Source organism: Ranitomeya variabilis, chromosome 4 (assembly GCF_051348905.1).
Source record: "Ranitomeya variabilis isolate aRanVar5 chromosome 4, aRanVar5.hap1, whole genome shotgun sequence".
NCBI lineage: Eukaryota > Metazoa > Chordata > Amphibia > Anura > Dendrobatidae > Ranitomeya > Ranitomeya variabilis.
The window spans coordinates 652,009,418-652,027,167 of NC_135235.1; the positions used below are offsets into that span (position 1 = coordinate 652,009,418).

A 17,750-nucleotide genomic window follows, 5' to 3' on the forward strand; every position below is an offset into this window, starting at 1 on the left:
CACGAGCTGCCAGCTGGTCAACACTTGTAATCAAGGTCTGCACATTCATGTCTGCAGCAAGCACACGCCACTCAAAGGTAAAGGGGAGGAAGAGAAGGAAGGAAAAAAAAAACCTCAGAATTTCCTTTCTTATTATCCCACTTCTGCAATGCTTTAAACATTCAATATTGGCCTGGCATACTGTTATGACCCCAATGGCAGAGGGTCTCAGGAATAATGCTAAGTCAGTAAATACAGAAAACCAGCTCATAGGGCAGTGGTAACTGGGCTGACCATATAACTAATCCTAGCACCACAAATACCAGCAGCCGGGGAACGTTCCTACGTTGATCCTAGACGTCTCGCGCCAGCCGGAGAGCTAACTACCCCTAGAAGGGAAAAGAAAGACCTTTCTTGCCTCCAGAGGAAATACCCCAAAAAGTTGGATAGAAGCCCCCCACAAATAATAACGGTGAGGTAAGAGGAAAAGACAAACATAAGAATGAGCTAGGAATTTAGCAAAGAGAGGCCCACTAGCTAATAGCAGAATATAGAAAGATAACTTATATGGTCAGCAAAAAATCCTATCAAAAATATCCACACTGGAAATTCAAGAACCCCCGAACCGTCTAACGGCCCGGGGGGAGAACACCAGCCCCCTAGAGCTTCCAGCAAGGTCAGGAATCAAATTTAGTACAAGCTGGACAAAAATGATAGCAAACAAATAACCCAAAAAACAAAGAAGCAAGACTTAGCTTAATTTAGCACGAACCAGGACCAGCAAACAGGAGCAAACAGAATGTGTCTGATAACACCGATGCCAGGCACTGGACTAAGGTTCCAGGAGGTTTATATAGCAACACCCCTGAAGTAACGACCCAGCTGGGTGCAAACAGAGGGAAGGAAATCCCAGAGTCATATCACTAGTAACCACTAGAGGGAGCCAAAAAGTCTAATTCACAACAGGGAACCAGTTCTGCCACAAATCCAAAAATGGATCGTGACACTAATCTTATAGACAGCACATTTAACTTCTTTATCCCCCAAGCCTGTTTTTACCTTCATGACCAGGCCAAATTTTCCAATTCTGAAAAATATCGATAATGTGGAAAAATTAGCAATTTTCAAACTTTAATTTGTATGCCCTTAAATCAGTTATATCACACAAAACAGTTAACAAATAACATTTCTCACACATATACCTATACATCATGGCAATTTAATTAAACAGGGTGAGATTAAGCCGAGATTCACTTATAAAAGAAGTCATAATTTGTCTGATTTTTTGGTGCAAAATCGGATAACAAATGTGCAAACTAATTGGTTGAGGGAATCTGCCCCAAAGGGGAATTTTAAATGTGGAGATTGCAATTTCTGTGATTATCATCTCACAGGCCCTTCTTTAAAAGTAGGACATATTCAACATAACGTTAAAGACTTAATAACTTGTAAAACGAAATATGTAGTAAATATCATTTTTTGTTCTTGTGCATTTTACTACATTGGTAAAACAATAAGATCGATGTGTATTAGATTTCGTGAGCATTTCCATTTGATTTCAACAGGGAAAGGTTCTCCTAGATTTATAAAGCATATTCGAGAAACACATGGGTCTGATCCTCAATGCCTGCGTTTTGCAGGTTTGGAAGTGGTTAAATTCCCTAAGAGTGGGGGAGACCACAATAAAGCTCTGCTACCGAAAGAAGCTAAATGGATAAGAGCAAATGCACAAGGCCCATTAAGATTGATTGAAAGACTTGATTATTCCTGTGTCTTGTAAGTTCTATTGCATAGAAAATGGTTAGATCTATTATCAACGAAAAATATTCATGTGGTATATTGTTTTTGATTGCTAATATTTTGTCATGTTTTTATTTTCACGCAATTGTGTTTTTAATTAATTAAACCAGGTGTTGTGGTATAAAAGGAAATGACTTACCATCTGTAACATAGGACCCATTGAAGCGTGCAATAAGCGAAAAGGCCATAGTCCTTTTCTGTTTCTCTGCATGTCCTGTCTACGTCCCTCCTTTGTAACCTTGTCCACATGGTGCAAATGAAATAAAGGACACCGGTTTTTTATTCCACGGAAGATTGGAGTTGTGCGGCTCTTTTTTCTTATTTTTGGATACCTATACATCAGCACAGTTTTTGAAACATACTTTTTTTGTTTGGAAGTTATAAGGGTTAAAAGTTTACCAGCGATTTCTCAGTTTTCTAACTAAATTTACAAAACCATTTTTTTTATTGACTGTATCACATTTGAAGTGAGTTTGAGGGGCCTATATGACAGAAAATACCCAAAGTGACACCATTCTAAAAACTGCACCCCTCAAGGTCCTCAAAACCACATTCAAGAAGTTTATTAACCCTTCAGGTACTTCACAGGAATTAATGGAATGTGTAAGGAGAAAATAAACATTTAACTTTTTTTTCACAAAAATTTTCCTCTAAACCCATTTTTTATTTTCACAACGGTAACAGTACAAAATGGACCACAAAATTTGTTGTGCAATTTCTCTTAAGTACCGTGATACCCCATAAGTGGGGGGGAAACCACTGTTTGGACACACTGCAGAGCTCAAAAGGGAAGGAGCACCATTTGACTTTTTAAATGAACAATTTGCTAGAATAATTAGCGGCCACCATGTCACATTTGGAGAGTTCCTGATGTGCTTAAACATTGGAAATCACTCACAAGTGACCCCATTTTCAGGGAACATATTTAGATGTGTTAAGCCCCATAAACCCCCAGGTGCTTCACAGAAGTTTATAACACTGAGCCACGAAAATAAAAAAAAGTCACATTTTTCAAGCAAAAATGTTTTTTAGCCCCACATTTTGCATTTTTACAAGGGCACCAGGAGAAATTGCACAATGCAATTTTTGTACAATTTCTCCTGAGTACGTTGATGCCCCATATGTGGTGGAAACTATTGTTTTGGGCATGGCAGGGCTCAAAAAGGAAGGAGCGCCATTTGAGTTTTTGAATGTAAAATTTGCTGGAATCATTAGCGGTTGCTATGTGGGAGAGCCTCTGATGTGCGTAAATAGTGGAAACCCCCCACAAGTGACCCCATTTTAGAAACTATACCCTTCAGGTAACTTATCTAGCTATGTGATGAGCACCTTGAACCTCCAGGTGCTTCAGAGAAGTCTATTATGTAGAGCCGTAAAAAATATGTTCATTTAGCCCCATTTTTTTTATTTTCACAAAGCTAACAGGAGAAAATGCACAAAACAATTTGTTGTGCAATTTCTCCTGAGTACGTAGATAGCCAATATGTAAAGGAAAACTACTGTTTGATCAGACTACAGGGCTCGGAAAAGAATTAGCACCATCTGACTTTTTGAATGCAAAATTTGCTGGAATCATTAGCGGATGCCATGTCTAGATTGGAATGTCCCTGATGTGCCAAAAGACTGGAAGCTTCCCCCCCCCCCACAAGTTGCCCTTTTTTTTTTGCACACAAGAAGATCACTGACGTCTGAATTAGAACTGAAGGAAGTAAACAGAGATTCAAATTTTTGCCAATATTTGTGAAAAGATATCCAGCCTGCATGGACCAGTATTCCTGCATTTCAATTTTTGTGACAAGAAATTGCTGCACTTAGAAAAGCCAAAAGATGTCCAACGTATTAATAGATGGGTGTTTCTAATAGTGTCCAATCAGTTTATAGGTTCTTTATTTCCATTGTTTTTATAACAGATGTTTATTGGTAATTGATTACATTTATTAGTCATCATTCACTGCGTTAAATTGTTTTCCATTTCTCTTGTATGACGACATTGACTGTAACTCATACAATTTGCCAAGTAAATTATAAAAAAAAAAAAAGTGGCTATCTGCCCGTGTGATTTCTTTGAGTAAAAAAAATAAATATGTAAGAACATTTTCCCCACATTTTAAAAATGGAAATTGCGGTACTTCTCCCCTGCATGACTTCTGCAATGTGTAACTAGATTTGATGTGTTTGTAAAACATTTCCCATATTCTGATCAGAAAAATAGCTACTCCCCTGTGTGATTTCTCAGATGTCTAGTCGGAGTTTTTTTCTGTTGAAAACATTTTCCACATAATGAACATGAAATGGTTGCTCCCCTGTGTGAATTGTCTTATGCTTAGCAAGATCATATTTTGAAGACCAGTATGTCCCATATTCTAAACATTAAAATGGCTTCTCCACTGTGTGAATTTTCAAATGTCTAGCAAGATTTGTTTTCCGATTGAAACATTTTCCACATAATGAACATGAAATGGTTGCTCCCCTGTGTCAATTGTCTTATGTTTAGCATGATCATATTTTGAAGACCAGTATTTCACACATTCTAAACATTAAAATGGCTTCTCCCCTGTGTGAATTTTCAGATGTCTAGCAAGATTTGTTTTCCGATTAAAACATTTTCCACATTCTGAACATAAAAATGGTTTCTCCCCTGTGTGACATCTGTGATGATTAACAAGATGTGATTTATCTCTAAAGCATTTGCTACATTCTAAACATGAAAATGGTTTCTCCCCTGTGTGATATCTGTGATGTTTAAGAAGTTGTGATTTCTCTGTAAAACATTTCCCACATTCTAAACATGAAAACGGCTTCTCTCCTGTGTGATATCTTTGGTGTATAACAAGATCTGATTTCCCTGTAAAACATTTCCCACATTCTGAACATGAAAATGGCTTCTCCCCTTTGTGAATTCTCTGGTGTCGAAGAAATTGTGATATTTGTGCAAAACACTTACCACACTCTGTACATGAAAATGGCTTTTCCCCTGTGTGAATTCTCTGATGTTTAGTTAGATCAGATTTCGTTATACAACATTTCCCACATTCTGAGCATGAAAATGGTTTCTCCCCTGTGTGAATTTTCTGATGCTGAGCAAAAGATGACTGGTCTGAAAAACTTTTTCCACATTCGGAGCATGAAAATGGCTTCTCCCCTGTGTGAATTCTCTGATGTTTAGTAAGATCAAATTTTGTTATACAACATTTCCCACATTCTGAACATGAAAATTTCTTTTCCCCTGTGTGAATTTTCTGATGCTGAGCAAGAGAAGATTTATTTGAAAAACTTTTTTCACATTCTGAGCATGAAAATGGCTTCTTTCCTGTGTGAATTTTCAAATGTGCAGCAAGATATGTTTTCTGACTAAAACATTTCCCACATTCTGAACATGAAAATGGCTTCTCCCCTGTGTGAATTTTCTGATGCCGAGCAATAGATGATTTGTTTGAAAAACTTTTTTCACATTCTGAGCATGAAAATGGCTTCTCCCCTGTGTGAATATTCAGATGTGTAGCAAGATTTTTCTTCCGATTAAAACATTTCCCACATTCTTTACATGAAAATGGCTTCTCCCCTGTATGAATTTTCTGATGCTGAGCAAGAGATGATTTGTCAGAAAAACTTTTTTCACATTCCGAGCATGAAAATGGCTTCTCCCCTGTGTGAATTCTCTGGTGTTTAGTAAGATCAGATTTCGATATACAACATTTCCCACATTCCGAACATAAAAACATCTTCTTTCTTGTATGTGGTCTTGGATGTTCACCATCCCTTTTGTTATATTTATTTTTCTTAAGAAGTAGAGGTATGTCTGGTGTAATGGGATGCTCTTCAAAAGTGTCAGGTGTGATACTAGGATCATTTGCACTAAAATCTGAAAATGTCAGGTATTTCTTGGAAATCACGGTCCAGTTATCTGCCAAAAAAGATAATTGTATATTTATTTTTCAATATCCATTGAATCATTGCTAAAAATTGATCTTGGGTTGTTCCTGAACTGCATCCTGCCTCATGCTATGCTTAGACGTCCAGCTGCCCCACTTCTCTGCACGACCTAGGTTATTTTTTAACTTCCTAAACTGTAAAATGACAGTCAGTGACTAATTCCTGTTTCCTAGGGAGTCCCTGCATGCCTAACTACCAGGCATTCCTTGGATCTGCTGTCCATTTCAGCCATCATCAGCTTTCCACAGTTTGCGCAACCATGCTGGTAAGCATAATCATGACAGAACAACTGACCAATGTCATTGAAGGGGTTGTTGGCTTTCAAATAAAATATGTTCATCACTGCATTTGGCTTTAAGAAAAACTATTTGCGGTGGACTCTCCTTCCTGGGGTCCACTGGTGAGTCTCTGACACTGCTCCTTATGTCTGGTGTTATGATCTGGTGGCCTAGGAGCGGCATGAGACGTACTCTGGAGAATGTGGTAACTGTACTGACCGCAGACCCTGGACTTAACACCGCAACTAGAAGTAGCCGTGGGATGTACCTACCAATCCTAGACACCTCGACACAGCCAGAGGACTAATTAACCCTATAGATAGAAAAGGGAAAACTATCTTGCCTCAGAGAAAATTCCCAAAGGATAGGCAGCCCCCCACAAATATTGACTGAGAGGAGGAAAAAACATACACAGGCTGAAAACAGGATTTAGCAAAGGAGGCCAATCTAGCTGTCAAAGTCCATTAAATTTAAAGCGGCGCCTGAATCCACAAATGCCATGACAGAAAATGACGATAATGAGCAGATCAGGGTCACAGATAAAAGAAATTTAGGTTGTACAGTACTGATGGTAACGGAATTAGCGATTCTCTTGGCACGCTTAGGGCAATCAGAAATAACATGAGCAGAATCGCCGCAGTAAAAGCACAACCTATTCTGACATCTGAATTCTTGTCGTTCAGCTCTAGACACAATCCTATCACACTGCATAGGCTCAGGACTCCGCTCGGAAGACAACGCCATAGTGTGCACAACTCTGCGCTCACGCAAGCGCCGATCAATTTGAATGGCCAGAGACATAGAATCACTCAGACCTGCAGGCGTGGGGAACCCCACCATAACATCTTTAACGGATTCAGAAAGACCCTTTCTGAAAATTGCCGCCAAAGCATCCTCATTCCATTTAGTAAGCACAGACCATTTTCTAAATTTCTGGCAATACGATTCTGCCGCTTCTTGACCCTGAGTCAGGGCCAACAAGGTTTTCTCAGCATGATCCACAGAATTAGGTTCATCATACAATAACCAAAGCGCCTGAAAAAAGGTGTCTACATTAAGGAAGGCCGGATTCCCAGATTCCAGGGAAAATGCCCAATCCTGAGGGTTGCCACGCAACAGAGATATGACAATTTTTACCTGCTGGATGGGATCACCAGAGGAACGGGGCTTCAGAGCAAAAAACAGTTTACAGCTATTTTTAAAGCTCAAAAATTTGGATCTGTCCCCAAAAAACAGATCAGGGGTAGGAATTCTAGGCTGTAAAATAGGAGTCTGCACGATATAATCAGAAATACCCTGTACTCTAGCAGCAAGCTGATCCACACGAGAAGCAAGTCCCTGCACATCCATCTCAGCGCCTAACTCCTGAGCCACCCAGAGGTAAAGAGGGAAAAAAAAACACAACAGAGTACAGAAAAAAAAATGGCTCAGCACTTTCTTTCCCTTCTTTTGAGATGCGGTTAACTCATTGTAGGCCAGTTGTACTGTTATGATCTGGTGGCCTAGGAGCGGCATGTGACGTACTCTGGAGAATGTGGTAACTGTACTGACCGCAGACCCTGGACTTAACACCGCAACTAGAAGTAGCCGTGGGATGTACCTACCAATCCTAGACACCTCGACACAGCCGGAGGACTAATTAACCCTATAGATAGAAAAGGGAAAACTATCTTGCCTCAGAGAAAATTCCCAAAGGATAGGCAGCCCCCCACAAATATTTACTGTGAGAGGAGAGGAAAAAACATACACAGGCTGAAAACAGGATTTAGCAAAGGAGGCCAATCTAGCTAGATAGAAAAGATAGGACAGAGAACTATGCGGTCAGTATTAATACCTAGAAAATGTCCACCACAGAAAATACAAAAAACTCCACATCTAACTAAAGACATGGAGGTTATTTCTGCTTCTCCAGAGATTCCAGCTAGGCTGCATAAATCCTTACACAGATTAAGCTGGACAAGAAAAAACATGCAATGCACTGAACAATGAGGCCCACAACATGTGGGCAGCAAAACAAGCAGAACTTATCTTGTAGAAATGAACAGCAAGCAGGAGCGACCAGGAAGGGATGAGAATCCTCCAGAAAACAATGAACAACTGGCACTCACTAAAGGGTGAAGCCAGACTAAATAGCCCCGTCCGAAGTGGACGCACCTGATGACTGCTGTGAAGGACAAACAGCAGCACTACCACTTATAACCACCGGAGGGAGCCCAAGAGCAGAATTCACAACAGAATTCACAACAGTCTGGCATTGGCTGCAGCACTGACATTGCATTGACAGCATGGCAACTAGTCAGCTTACTGATTAGTTGCTATGCTGTTTGTCATGATGTCAGCCTGGCAGGCAATGCTAATCCTTGGGAGCAGTGGTGGAGAAGTACCACATTATGCCAGACTTACCACACTCCTCAATATTGATATTGTAGCACCCAGAAGGCAAAGTTGTGGAGTTAGGCTGGGTTCACACTGCGTTACAGCAGCCCGTTCAACACATACGTTAAACGGGCTGCTGTAACGCAAGTGCCGACTTGGCACCATTGCTAGTGCAGATAGAGCATCTGCTAGCTTTATCTGCGCTAGCAGTGACGGACCCGGAAACGCTGCAGCCCGCGTCTCAGGGTCCGTCACTCAATGACGGCACTGTGGGCGTGCGCTAGTGATGCGCCCGACATAGAACTTAATGGCGGCATTAACAGGCTATGTTACACCGCGTTATGCCGCGGTGTAACGTAGTCCGTCTAACGGACGGGTTCAACGCAGTGTGAACCCAGCCTTATAGAAATCACAGGATGGAAAAACATGTTGGTAATTTGGAAATGATGAAAAATAGAAACAACATTTTCAAAACATCTCTATCTTTTCAGTATCGAGTATGAGTGGCTTGTGTAAAAATGCACTTACATGCTTTGGTTGCTATCAGTGAGGTTATTAATGATTGTACGAGGAATGTTCTGCCACACTGAATACACTTTGGCAAGAAAATCCTCAAGATCTGCAGCTGCAATTAGCAATCAGTGGTGTCTCAGATATGTTAAATGGCAGAGAAGTAAAGAGACGTTGCAGAACACGAGAGCACGTTTAGACCATGCTGGCAGCTCACACTACCACAAGCAATATGCAGCCTGGGGTTGTCGTGTGTGTTGAAAAACAGCACCTGTGATACTTTGGAGAACGGGCCATAACATTGCAACGCCGAGCTATTAGTGTACCTGGAATAAATATTAGAGGGGGTCCGGATACCGTATAACAGGGATCCCCAACCACCAGTCTGCGGACCAGGACTGGGCTGTTGAGGTTTTTTTGCCGGTCCTCGGCGCTGCCACAGACCAGCACTAAACACTGACAGTGTGTTCTGCTCTGCAGTGTCTCAGAGCACACTGCAGGTGCCTGCCCTGGTTGTTCATTATCGCTGGGGCGGGGCGCGCATATGCTTGCAACGTTCACCATCTGAACGCTGCTATGCACGTGTGGCTGCAGCTGGGAAAGCTTTGACACTGTTATGTGTCAGCGCTGTCTGTGGGCAGAGATCGTGCACTCTGCTCTCCCACACGTGACCCTAGTAATGCTGCAGCCGCGGCCCGACTGAAGCCGCAGGGAATGTAGAGCGGAAGGGAGGTGAGCACTTTTTTTTGTTATAAACTGTAAGATAGCCGCCGGACGAGTCCTTGAGGGGAGATATGTGTCATCGCGGTTATTAGCTGTGGTGATGTAAGCTTGGAAGTATGCTCCAGCACTTATAGTGCTTAGAGAGTTTTACGAGCAGTCATAAGAGACGGGTGGGAATGACCGCTCATATATCCCAACCCCAGGGGCATGGTTTGGCTAATAAAATGGAGGCCAGATGTCTCATTCAGTGTCTGTGATGGGAGGTGTGGAGACCTCTAGTGTGTGTTGCTAGAGACACTGACCTGCAGAACTATATGGATTGTTTACTTTCTGTTTGTTTTCACTTTGTGCCAGAAAAGGCAGTTTGTTTGTTTTGCTATCCAGAGGAGTTTATGCAGTTTCAATAAACTTGCTTGGACATTTCAGCAATACTGCTTCCTGTGCGTACCGCAACCGCGTGTGTATAGATCCCTACAATTGATGGAGAATGCGGGCATGAATCCCAAGATTGACACATGGTAAGGTTTTAATATCAGACAGTGTAGGACTATCCCGATCAGTTACCTTGACGTGGTGGGATGGATTTTGTACTATTTTTTGTTCAAAAAACAGTATTAATAAAAACTCTGTGTTACTTAAATGCACTTTTGCTTTTTTACAGCAAGATTTTTGTTCACTTTTTCTCTTGTAGGTTTTATATGTTTTGTGGCCAATGTGAACATACGTTTAACTTCTGCATGTGTACCAACTCAAGTTAAGCTCAATTTTTATGTTTTTTTTTCTTTGAAAGTTTTAATATTAGACAGAGTAGGACTGTCCCGATCAGATTTACTCGACGTGGTGGGATGGCTTTTATGCTATTTTTTTAAAATAAAAAAACAGTATTACTAAAAACTCCGTTATTTAAATGCACTTTTGCTTTTTTACAGCAAGATTTTTGTTCACTTTTTCTCTTGTAGGTTTTATATGTTTTGTGGCCAATGTGAACATGCATTTAACTTCTGCATGTCTATCAACTCAAGTTAAGCTCAATTTTTGTGTTTTTATGAATCCCAAGAGGCACTGTGACTACCGATACCACATGTCCTGAGTAAAAGCGGCTGCAGGAGGGAAATCTGACAATATGGAGGACATGCGCAAACACCTGGTCCAGGCACAGCAGCAAGAGACCAACAGGTTGTTATTACAGCAGATCCAGCAGGAGCATCAGCAGCGGATCCAGCAGGAGCAACGTCAGCAGATGCAGCGCCTGGCAACCGCCATCCAGGGCAGGACGAGCACCCCAAACCAAAGGCTGGCTGATGACCCTTACGTGAGTAAGTCGGTAAGAAGAGCGTTGCAAAAGATGACTCCGGGGGATGACGTCGAGGCGTTCCTAGCGGTGTTTGAAAGGGTGGCAGAGCGGGAGAAATTGCCTCCGGATCAGTGGGCCGAGTTTCTGGCGCCATATTTGACAGGTGAGCAGAAGGTGTATTATGACTTGGCGTTGCCAAAGGACACAAAAGAATGAGCCAAGTTAAAGGCTGAAAGCTTGGCATGTTTAGGAGTAACTGTCAGGGTGCATGAATGGGCTTATCGCAGTGACAAACCTCCCTGGTCCCAAATGTTCGATCTCCTACACCTGGTCCAAAAATGGTTGTAACCTAGATCCTCCTCTCCAGCACAGATGGTGGAGAAGGTTGTCATGGACAGGTTAATATATTCCCTACCAAGGCTGATGCAATCCTGGGTTGCCCAGGGAGATCCCCGTAATACAAATGACCCAGTGAGCTTGGAGAGATACCAGGTGGTCGAGAGGTACTTAGGGAAGCAAGGGTGTGGAGCATCTCCATACTGGGGTTCCCAAAGCGGGGCTCACACCCAAAAGAGGAGAGCTATCAGTCACACCTGGGGGGCGGCCAAAAGCACCGGAGTTAGTGTCCAAGGTTCCTTCCCATTTTGTAGTTTGTTGGACGTGTCATACCCCGAGCCACACAGCAGCCCTTTGTCCCATGACCACTAAGCCAATGGAATACAGGACGGCGCTGTTCGTACTTTGCATATCCGGCCTGTCGTGCTGTTACCCAAATGGGAGAGGGGCCACAGGAATGCCTCGCGTCAGTAAACAGGGTGCAAGTGGCTGGTCTGTTGGACTCAAGAAGTTTGGTAACCCTAGTGAGGGCCACAATTCCCCATCGGCTGATTCCTGGAAAGAGGGTGGGTGTTCGCTCTATAAATGGCAAATAGAGTAGGTATTGGTGTGCACTCAAGGTCACTGTAGAAGCGAGGTGCTGTAGAACGGACCATGGTGGTCCCTGAAATAAATAGCAAAAATTCACCACACACTCTAATGGAATGATTTGCAACCATCTGTGGAATTTTATTTTAGACAAAGAAAAAAAAGTGCCAAGTTACATACGGTATCAACAAGCATGCTCAAAAACTTATTGATACTGTATGATATTACCTACCCTATTTAGGACTCAATCATGCACACAAACTTGTTGATACTGTATGGCTTATTCCCTACCTTATTCCTATTCATATAGTTATATATTATGTAGCTAGATATCGACTAATGTATGGTTGCAACTCTATTTGTGCCATTTGCACCTTGAGAATTTCTATTTATTGTTATATTGTTTTTTTCTGTATGTTATTATTGTTTTTCTTGTATATACTGTATGTACATGTTTTTATTCGCTTACCCTTTGTCTTTTAGTAAACCCCATGATTAAGACCCGGGAGGGTCGAAACGTCGGGTGTCTCTACTTTAGTGGGTTTTGGACCAATTTTTGTAACTTGGCACTTTTTTTTCTTTGTCTAAAATAAAATTCCACAGATGGTTGCAAATCATTCCATTAGAGTGTGCGGAGGATTTGCGCTCTATAAATGGCGACGCGAAGGACTACCCTGTGGCCCAAGTGGTCATAAACACAAACTGTAGCAGCAAGTCCCATGAGGTCGGCGTGGTAAAGGACCTATTGCACCCTATTATAATAAGGTGGGACTGTGTTATTTTGGGACCTGTGGGAAAAGGGAGGACGTCTGGCTTCCCAGACGACAGCCAGGTTGCTCCAGAAGAAACCTCATCGAAGGCTGCACATGACTGGTTTCCATTTTGTGTACTTGTTGGCGATGATGCAGCATCCACTGAGGACGTCCCTGAGCTGGAGGTGTCAGGGGGAAACTTTGGAAACGCCCAACTCAGGGACCTAACTCCTAAAGGGGCATTTGACAATGTAACTGTGCTAAATGGTATGCCTCAGGATACGGGGGCCGACAGTCAGTTTCCTCATTTTGCTGTGATTGGAGATCTGCTGTATAGGGTAACCAAGCCAAAAGGTGAGTTAATAGAGCAGCTATTGGTACCAGGGCCATATAGACGCAGGGTGTTAGACATTGCTCATTCCCATTTATTGGGTGGTCACCTGGGGCAGATAAGACCCAAGAGCGCATTCTGCAGAGATTCTACTGGCCTGGGTGTGACAGAGAAATTGTGAACTGTTGTCGTTCCTGCCCCACGTTCCAGGTGACCTCCACAGCAGCCGACTTCCGCAGTCCTCTGGTGCCATTGCCCATCATCGAGGTGCCATTTGAGAACTGTATCTTTTCGTTGGCACTTTCACTCATATCTTTACACTTCGGATGACTTCAAACGCTATATGACTGGTTGTGGGAGACTTTCATGGAGGATAACCTGGAACACCTAGACAATATCAACCTATTCTGGGCCACTACTAAGACAGTGCTTAGAGGACATTTTATCTCCTTTGTAAGGACAATTTATACCAACCCCCAATCTTCGATTTGGCTTAATGGTATTCAATCAACCTCTTTTTCCATCTTCGGCGGTACGAGGCAGGGATGTCCACTGTCACCTCTGTTACTTAATATTGCCCTGGACCCTTTGCTGAGATACCTGGAGAAGATCCCTTCCTTTGGGGGCATTGGGATCAGTCACCATACTCTTAAAACATTGGTATTTGCTGATGATATTTTACTCATGATAGCCAACCCTCAATTTTGACAAATATCATGCTTTGGTTATCTTCAAAACTGCTCAGAAACTATGGCCGTTCCCTTTCCCCTTTCAGTGGAGGAGGGATTTCCTGCATTATCTTGGGGTCTACCTATTTTCAAACCTCCATATTTATAAACTGAATGTTCGATCCCTCATTTCTGCAGTTGTACAGGGAATACAATCCTGGAAATCCCTTAAACTGTCCTTTGCGGGCAAGGTCCATCTGATTAAAATGATCTCTTCCCCTAAAAAACTTTTTCTCTTACAGATGCTGCTAGCTCTATTATCTAAAGCTGATGACAGTTTTTTAACAAAAATCTTCCCTAAATTTATTTGGGACTCAATTTGGGGCTCTAGAACTAGTATTTTTAAGCTGCAACAAACTAAATCCTTAGGTGGCCTTAATCTCCCTAATATATGTTTATACAGTATAGCGGCGGTCTTCCGCCACTCCCTGGACTGGATCTATGCCTTCACCCACTTCACTAATACTCCAATAGATGAGGTGATGTGTAGACCTTTTGGTCTCCCTACTTTGCTCCACCTACGACAAGCCGAGGTCCCAGTGGAGGTTATGGATAACCCCCTACTGTAGTCAGTAATCTTGGGATGTCGCCATGCTAGCCGAATTAGTGGACTTGACCCCCATATTTCAGTGTTTCTTCCCTTCCGAGGCAATCCCGCCTTTCTACAGGGCAGGCCACCTCCCATCTATCGTGTGCTTGGGAATAATGGATGTAGACAGATTTGTGACATGTTGGCGGACAATCAATGTCCTCTTACTTTGGAAGATACTGTCTTTAACCCCTTTACCCCCAAGGGTGGTTTGCACATTAATGACCAGGCCAATTTTTACAATTCTGACCACTGTCCCTTTATGAGGTTATAACTCTGGAACGCTTCAACGGATCCCAGTGATTCGACATTGTTTTCTCGTGGCATATTGTGCTTCATGATAGTGGTAAAATTTCTTTGATATTACCTGCGTTAATTTGTGAAAAAACGGAAATTTGGCGAAAATTTTGAAAATTTCGCAATTTTCCAACTTTGAATTTTCTATGCCCTTAAATCACAGAGATATCTCCCACAAAGTACTTAATAAGTAACATTTCCCACATGTCTACTTTACATCAGCACAATTTTGGAACCAAAATTTTTTTTGTTAGGGAGTTATAAGGGTTAAAAGTTGACCAGCAATTTCTCATTTTTACAACACCATTTTTTTAGGGACCACATCACATTTGAAGTCATTTTGAGGGGTCTATATGATAGAAAATAACCAAGTGTGACACCATTCTAAAAACTGCACTCCTCAAGGTGCTCAAAACCACATTTAAGAAGTTTATTAACCCTTCAGGTGTTTCACAGGAATTTTTGGAATGTTTAAAGAAAAATGAACATTTAACTTTTTTCACAAAAAAATTACTTTAGCTCCAATTTGTTTTATTTTTGCCAAGGGTAACAGGAGAAAATTGACCCCACAAGTTGTTGTACAATTTGTCCTGAGTACGACAATACCCCATATGTGGGGGTAAACCACTGTTTGGGCGCATGGCAGAGCTCGGAAGGGAAGGAGCGCCATTTGACTTTTCAATGCAAAATTGACTGGAATTGAGATGGACACCATGTTGCGTGTGGAGAGCCCTGATGTGCCTAAACAGTGGAAACCCTCAATTCTAACTGAAACCCTCACCCAAACACACCCCTAACCCTAATCCCAACCACACCACTAACCCCAACCACACCCCTAACCCCAACACACCCCTAACCCTAATCCCAACCCTAACCACACCCCTAACTCCAACACACCCCTAACCCTAATCCCAACCATAACCCTAACCACACCCCTAACCCTGACACACCCCTAACCCTAATCCCAACCGTAAATATAATCCAAACCCTAACCCTAGCCCCAACCCTAGCCCCAACCCTAGCCCTAACCCTAGCCCTAATGGAAAATAATTTTTTATTTTTCCCTATCTAAGGGGGTGATGAAGGGGGGTTTGATTTACTATTTATAGCGGGTTTTATAGCGGATTTTTATGATTGGCAGCCGTCATACACTAAAAGACGCTTTTGATTACTAAAAATATTTTTTGCGTTACCACATTTTGAGAGCTATAATTTTTCCATATTTTGGTCCACAGAGTCATGTGAGGCTTTGTTTTTTGTGGGACGAGTTGACGTTTTTATTGGTAACATGCTCGGGCATGGGAGATTTTTTGATCGCTTTTTATTCCGATTTTTGTGAGGCAGAATGACCAAAAACCAGCTATTCGTGAATTTCTTTTGGGGGGGCGTTTATACCGTTCCGCGTTTGGTAAAATGGATAAAGCAGTTTTGTTCTTTGGGTCAGTACGATTACAGCGATACCTCATTTATATTTTTTTATGTTTTGGCGCTTTTATACGATAAAAACTATTTTATAGAAAAAATTATTATTTTTGCATCGCTTTATTCTGAGGACTATAACTTTTTTATTTTTTCGCTGATGATGCTGTATGGCGGCTTGTTTTTTGCGGGACAAGATGACGTTTTCAGCGGTAACATGGTTATTTATATCTGTCTTTTTGATCGTGTGTTATTCCACTTTTTGTTCGGCGGTATGATAATAAAGCATTGTTTTTAGCCTCATTTTTTTTTCTTTTTTACGGTGTTCACTGAAGGGGTTAACTAGTGGGACAGTTTTATAGGTCGGTTCGTTACGGACGCGGCGATACTAAATATGTGTGCTTTTATTTTTTTTATTTAGATAAAGAAATGTATTTATGGGAACAATATATATATATTTTTTTATTTAGATGTTTTTTTTTTACACATCTGAATATTTTTTTTTTTACACTATAACATTGCCCCGGGAGGGGCATCATGCTATAGTATCAGATCGCTGATTTGACACTTTGCAATGCACTATGTCAGATCGGCGATCTGACATGCAGGGCTGCAGGCTTACCAGCGCCTGCTCTGAACAGGCGCTGGTAAGCCACCTCCCTGTAGGACCCGGATGCAGCCCCGCGGCCATTTTGGATCCAGGGCCTGCAGGGAGGAGACGCTCGGTACAATGCGAGCACATCGCGTTGTACCGAGGGTCTCGGGGAAGCCCGCAGGGAGCCCCCTCCCTGCGCGATGCTTCCCTATGCCCCCGGAACACTGCGATCCAGTTTGTTCGCAGTGTTCCGGGGGTTAATGTGCCGGGGGCAGTCCGCACATAGTGCCGGATGTCAGCTGCGATAGTCAGCTGACACCCGGCCGCGATTGACCGCGCTCCCCCCGTGAGCGCGGCCGATCGCTATGATGTACTATCCCGTCGGTGGGCATACGGGCCCACCTCGACGGGATAGTACTTCACATGTCAGAAAGGGGCTAAAAACTCAACCCTGGCGGGAGATAACTTTACTATTACTCAAGTTAGACATTATGTAGGCTTGGAACTGCGGGATATACCGGACGACGTTAGAGTGCACCCTCTAAAGTTAATCTCCATTAAAGCCCAAGCGGTGAATTACTGTTTGAGTTTTAAATACAAGTCACTGAAACCTTCCATACAGGGGTCAGACTCTTCACTGGGCCCGGGGAGGTGGGTATCTCAACTAACTGACTGTCAGGTAAAAGAACTCTTGAAAGCCACATTATGTATTTACTCTATGTTACCGAATGGTAGTTACACAACCATGGCTCTCATGATATTCTATAGAGCATATATCTTCCCAGAGGTTAAATCTAAAATGTTCCCCTCAGGTGATTTTCCCTGCCCTAAATGCTTACATTCTCCAGCTGATATTTTTCATTGTCTCTGGGACTGTCCAAAAAAATACGGGAGGTTTGGGATACACTCTTGCAACATCTCACTAATACCTTTGGTGTATCTATTCCTCTTTCTCCGGAGTGGGCCATGTTCAACATTCTCCCACAAGATCAGTTGGTGAGGCTTTCTGTTCAGCAGCGCCACAATTTATTCATCTGGGCGGCCGCCACCCGCCAACGTATTCTTCATTTATGGGCACAGGGTGATACTCCCTCTTTGAGCTTAATTACTATGAAGGTAGCCTATCTCTTCATGATGGACTGGATAGAGTCCATATTGAATAAAGAAAAATACGCTGAATGGTTTTTCCTTACATGGTCTTCTTTTATTAATGCCCAGACAT

General features: G+C 42.3%; 1 protein-coding gene across 2 annotated transcripts in view; it reads right to left on the bottom strand.

Moving 5' to 3' along the window:
* Positions 1–1,124: 1,124 nt before the first annotated feature.
* Positions 1,125–17,750, bottom strand: part of LOC143766192 (uncharacterized) — a 161,593-nt gene continuing 144,967 nt past the window's right edge. For both annotated transcript variants that reach the window (XM_077253669.1, XM_077253670.1), the window contains one exon: positions 1,125–5,683. In XM_077253669.1, the coding sequence (XP_077109784.1) occupies positions 4,317–5,683 (1,367 nt within the window). In that variant the 3' untranslated portion in view covers positions 1,125–4,316. The remainder of the gene's footprint in view (positions 5,684–17,750) is intronic.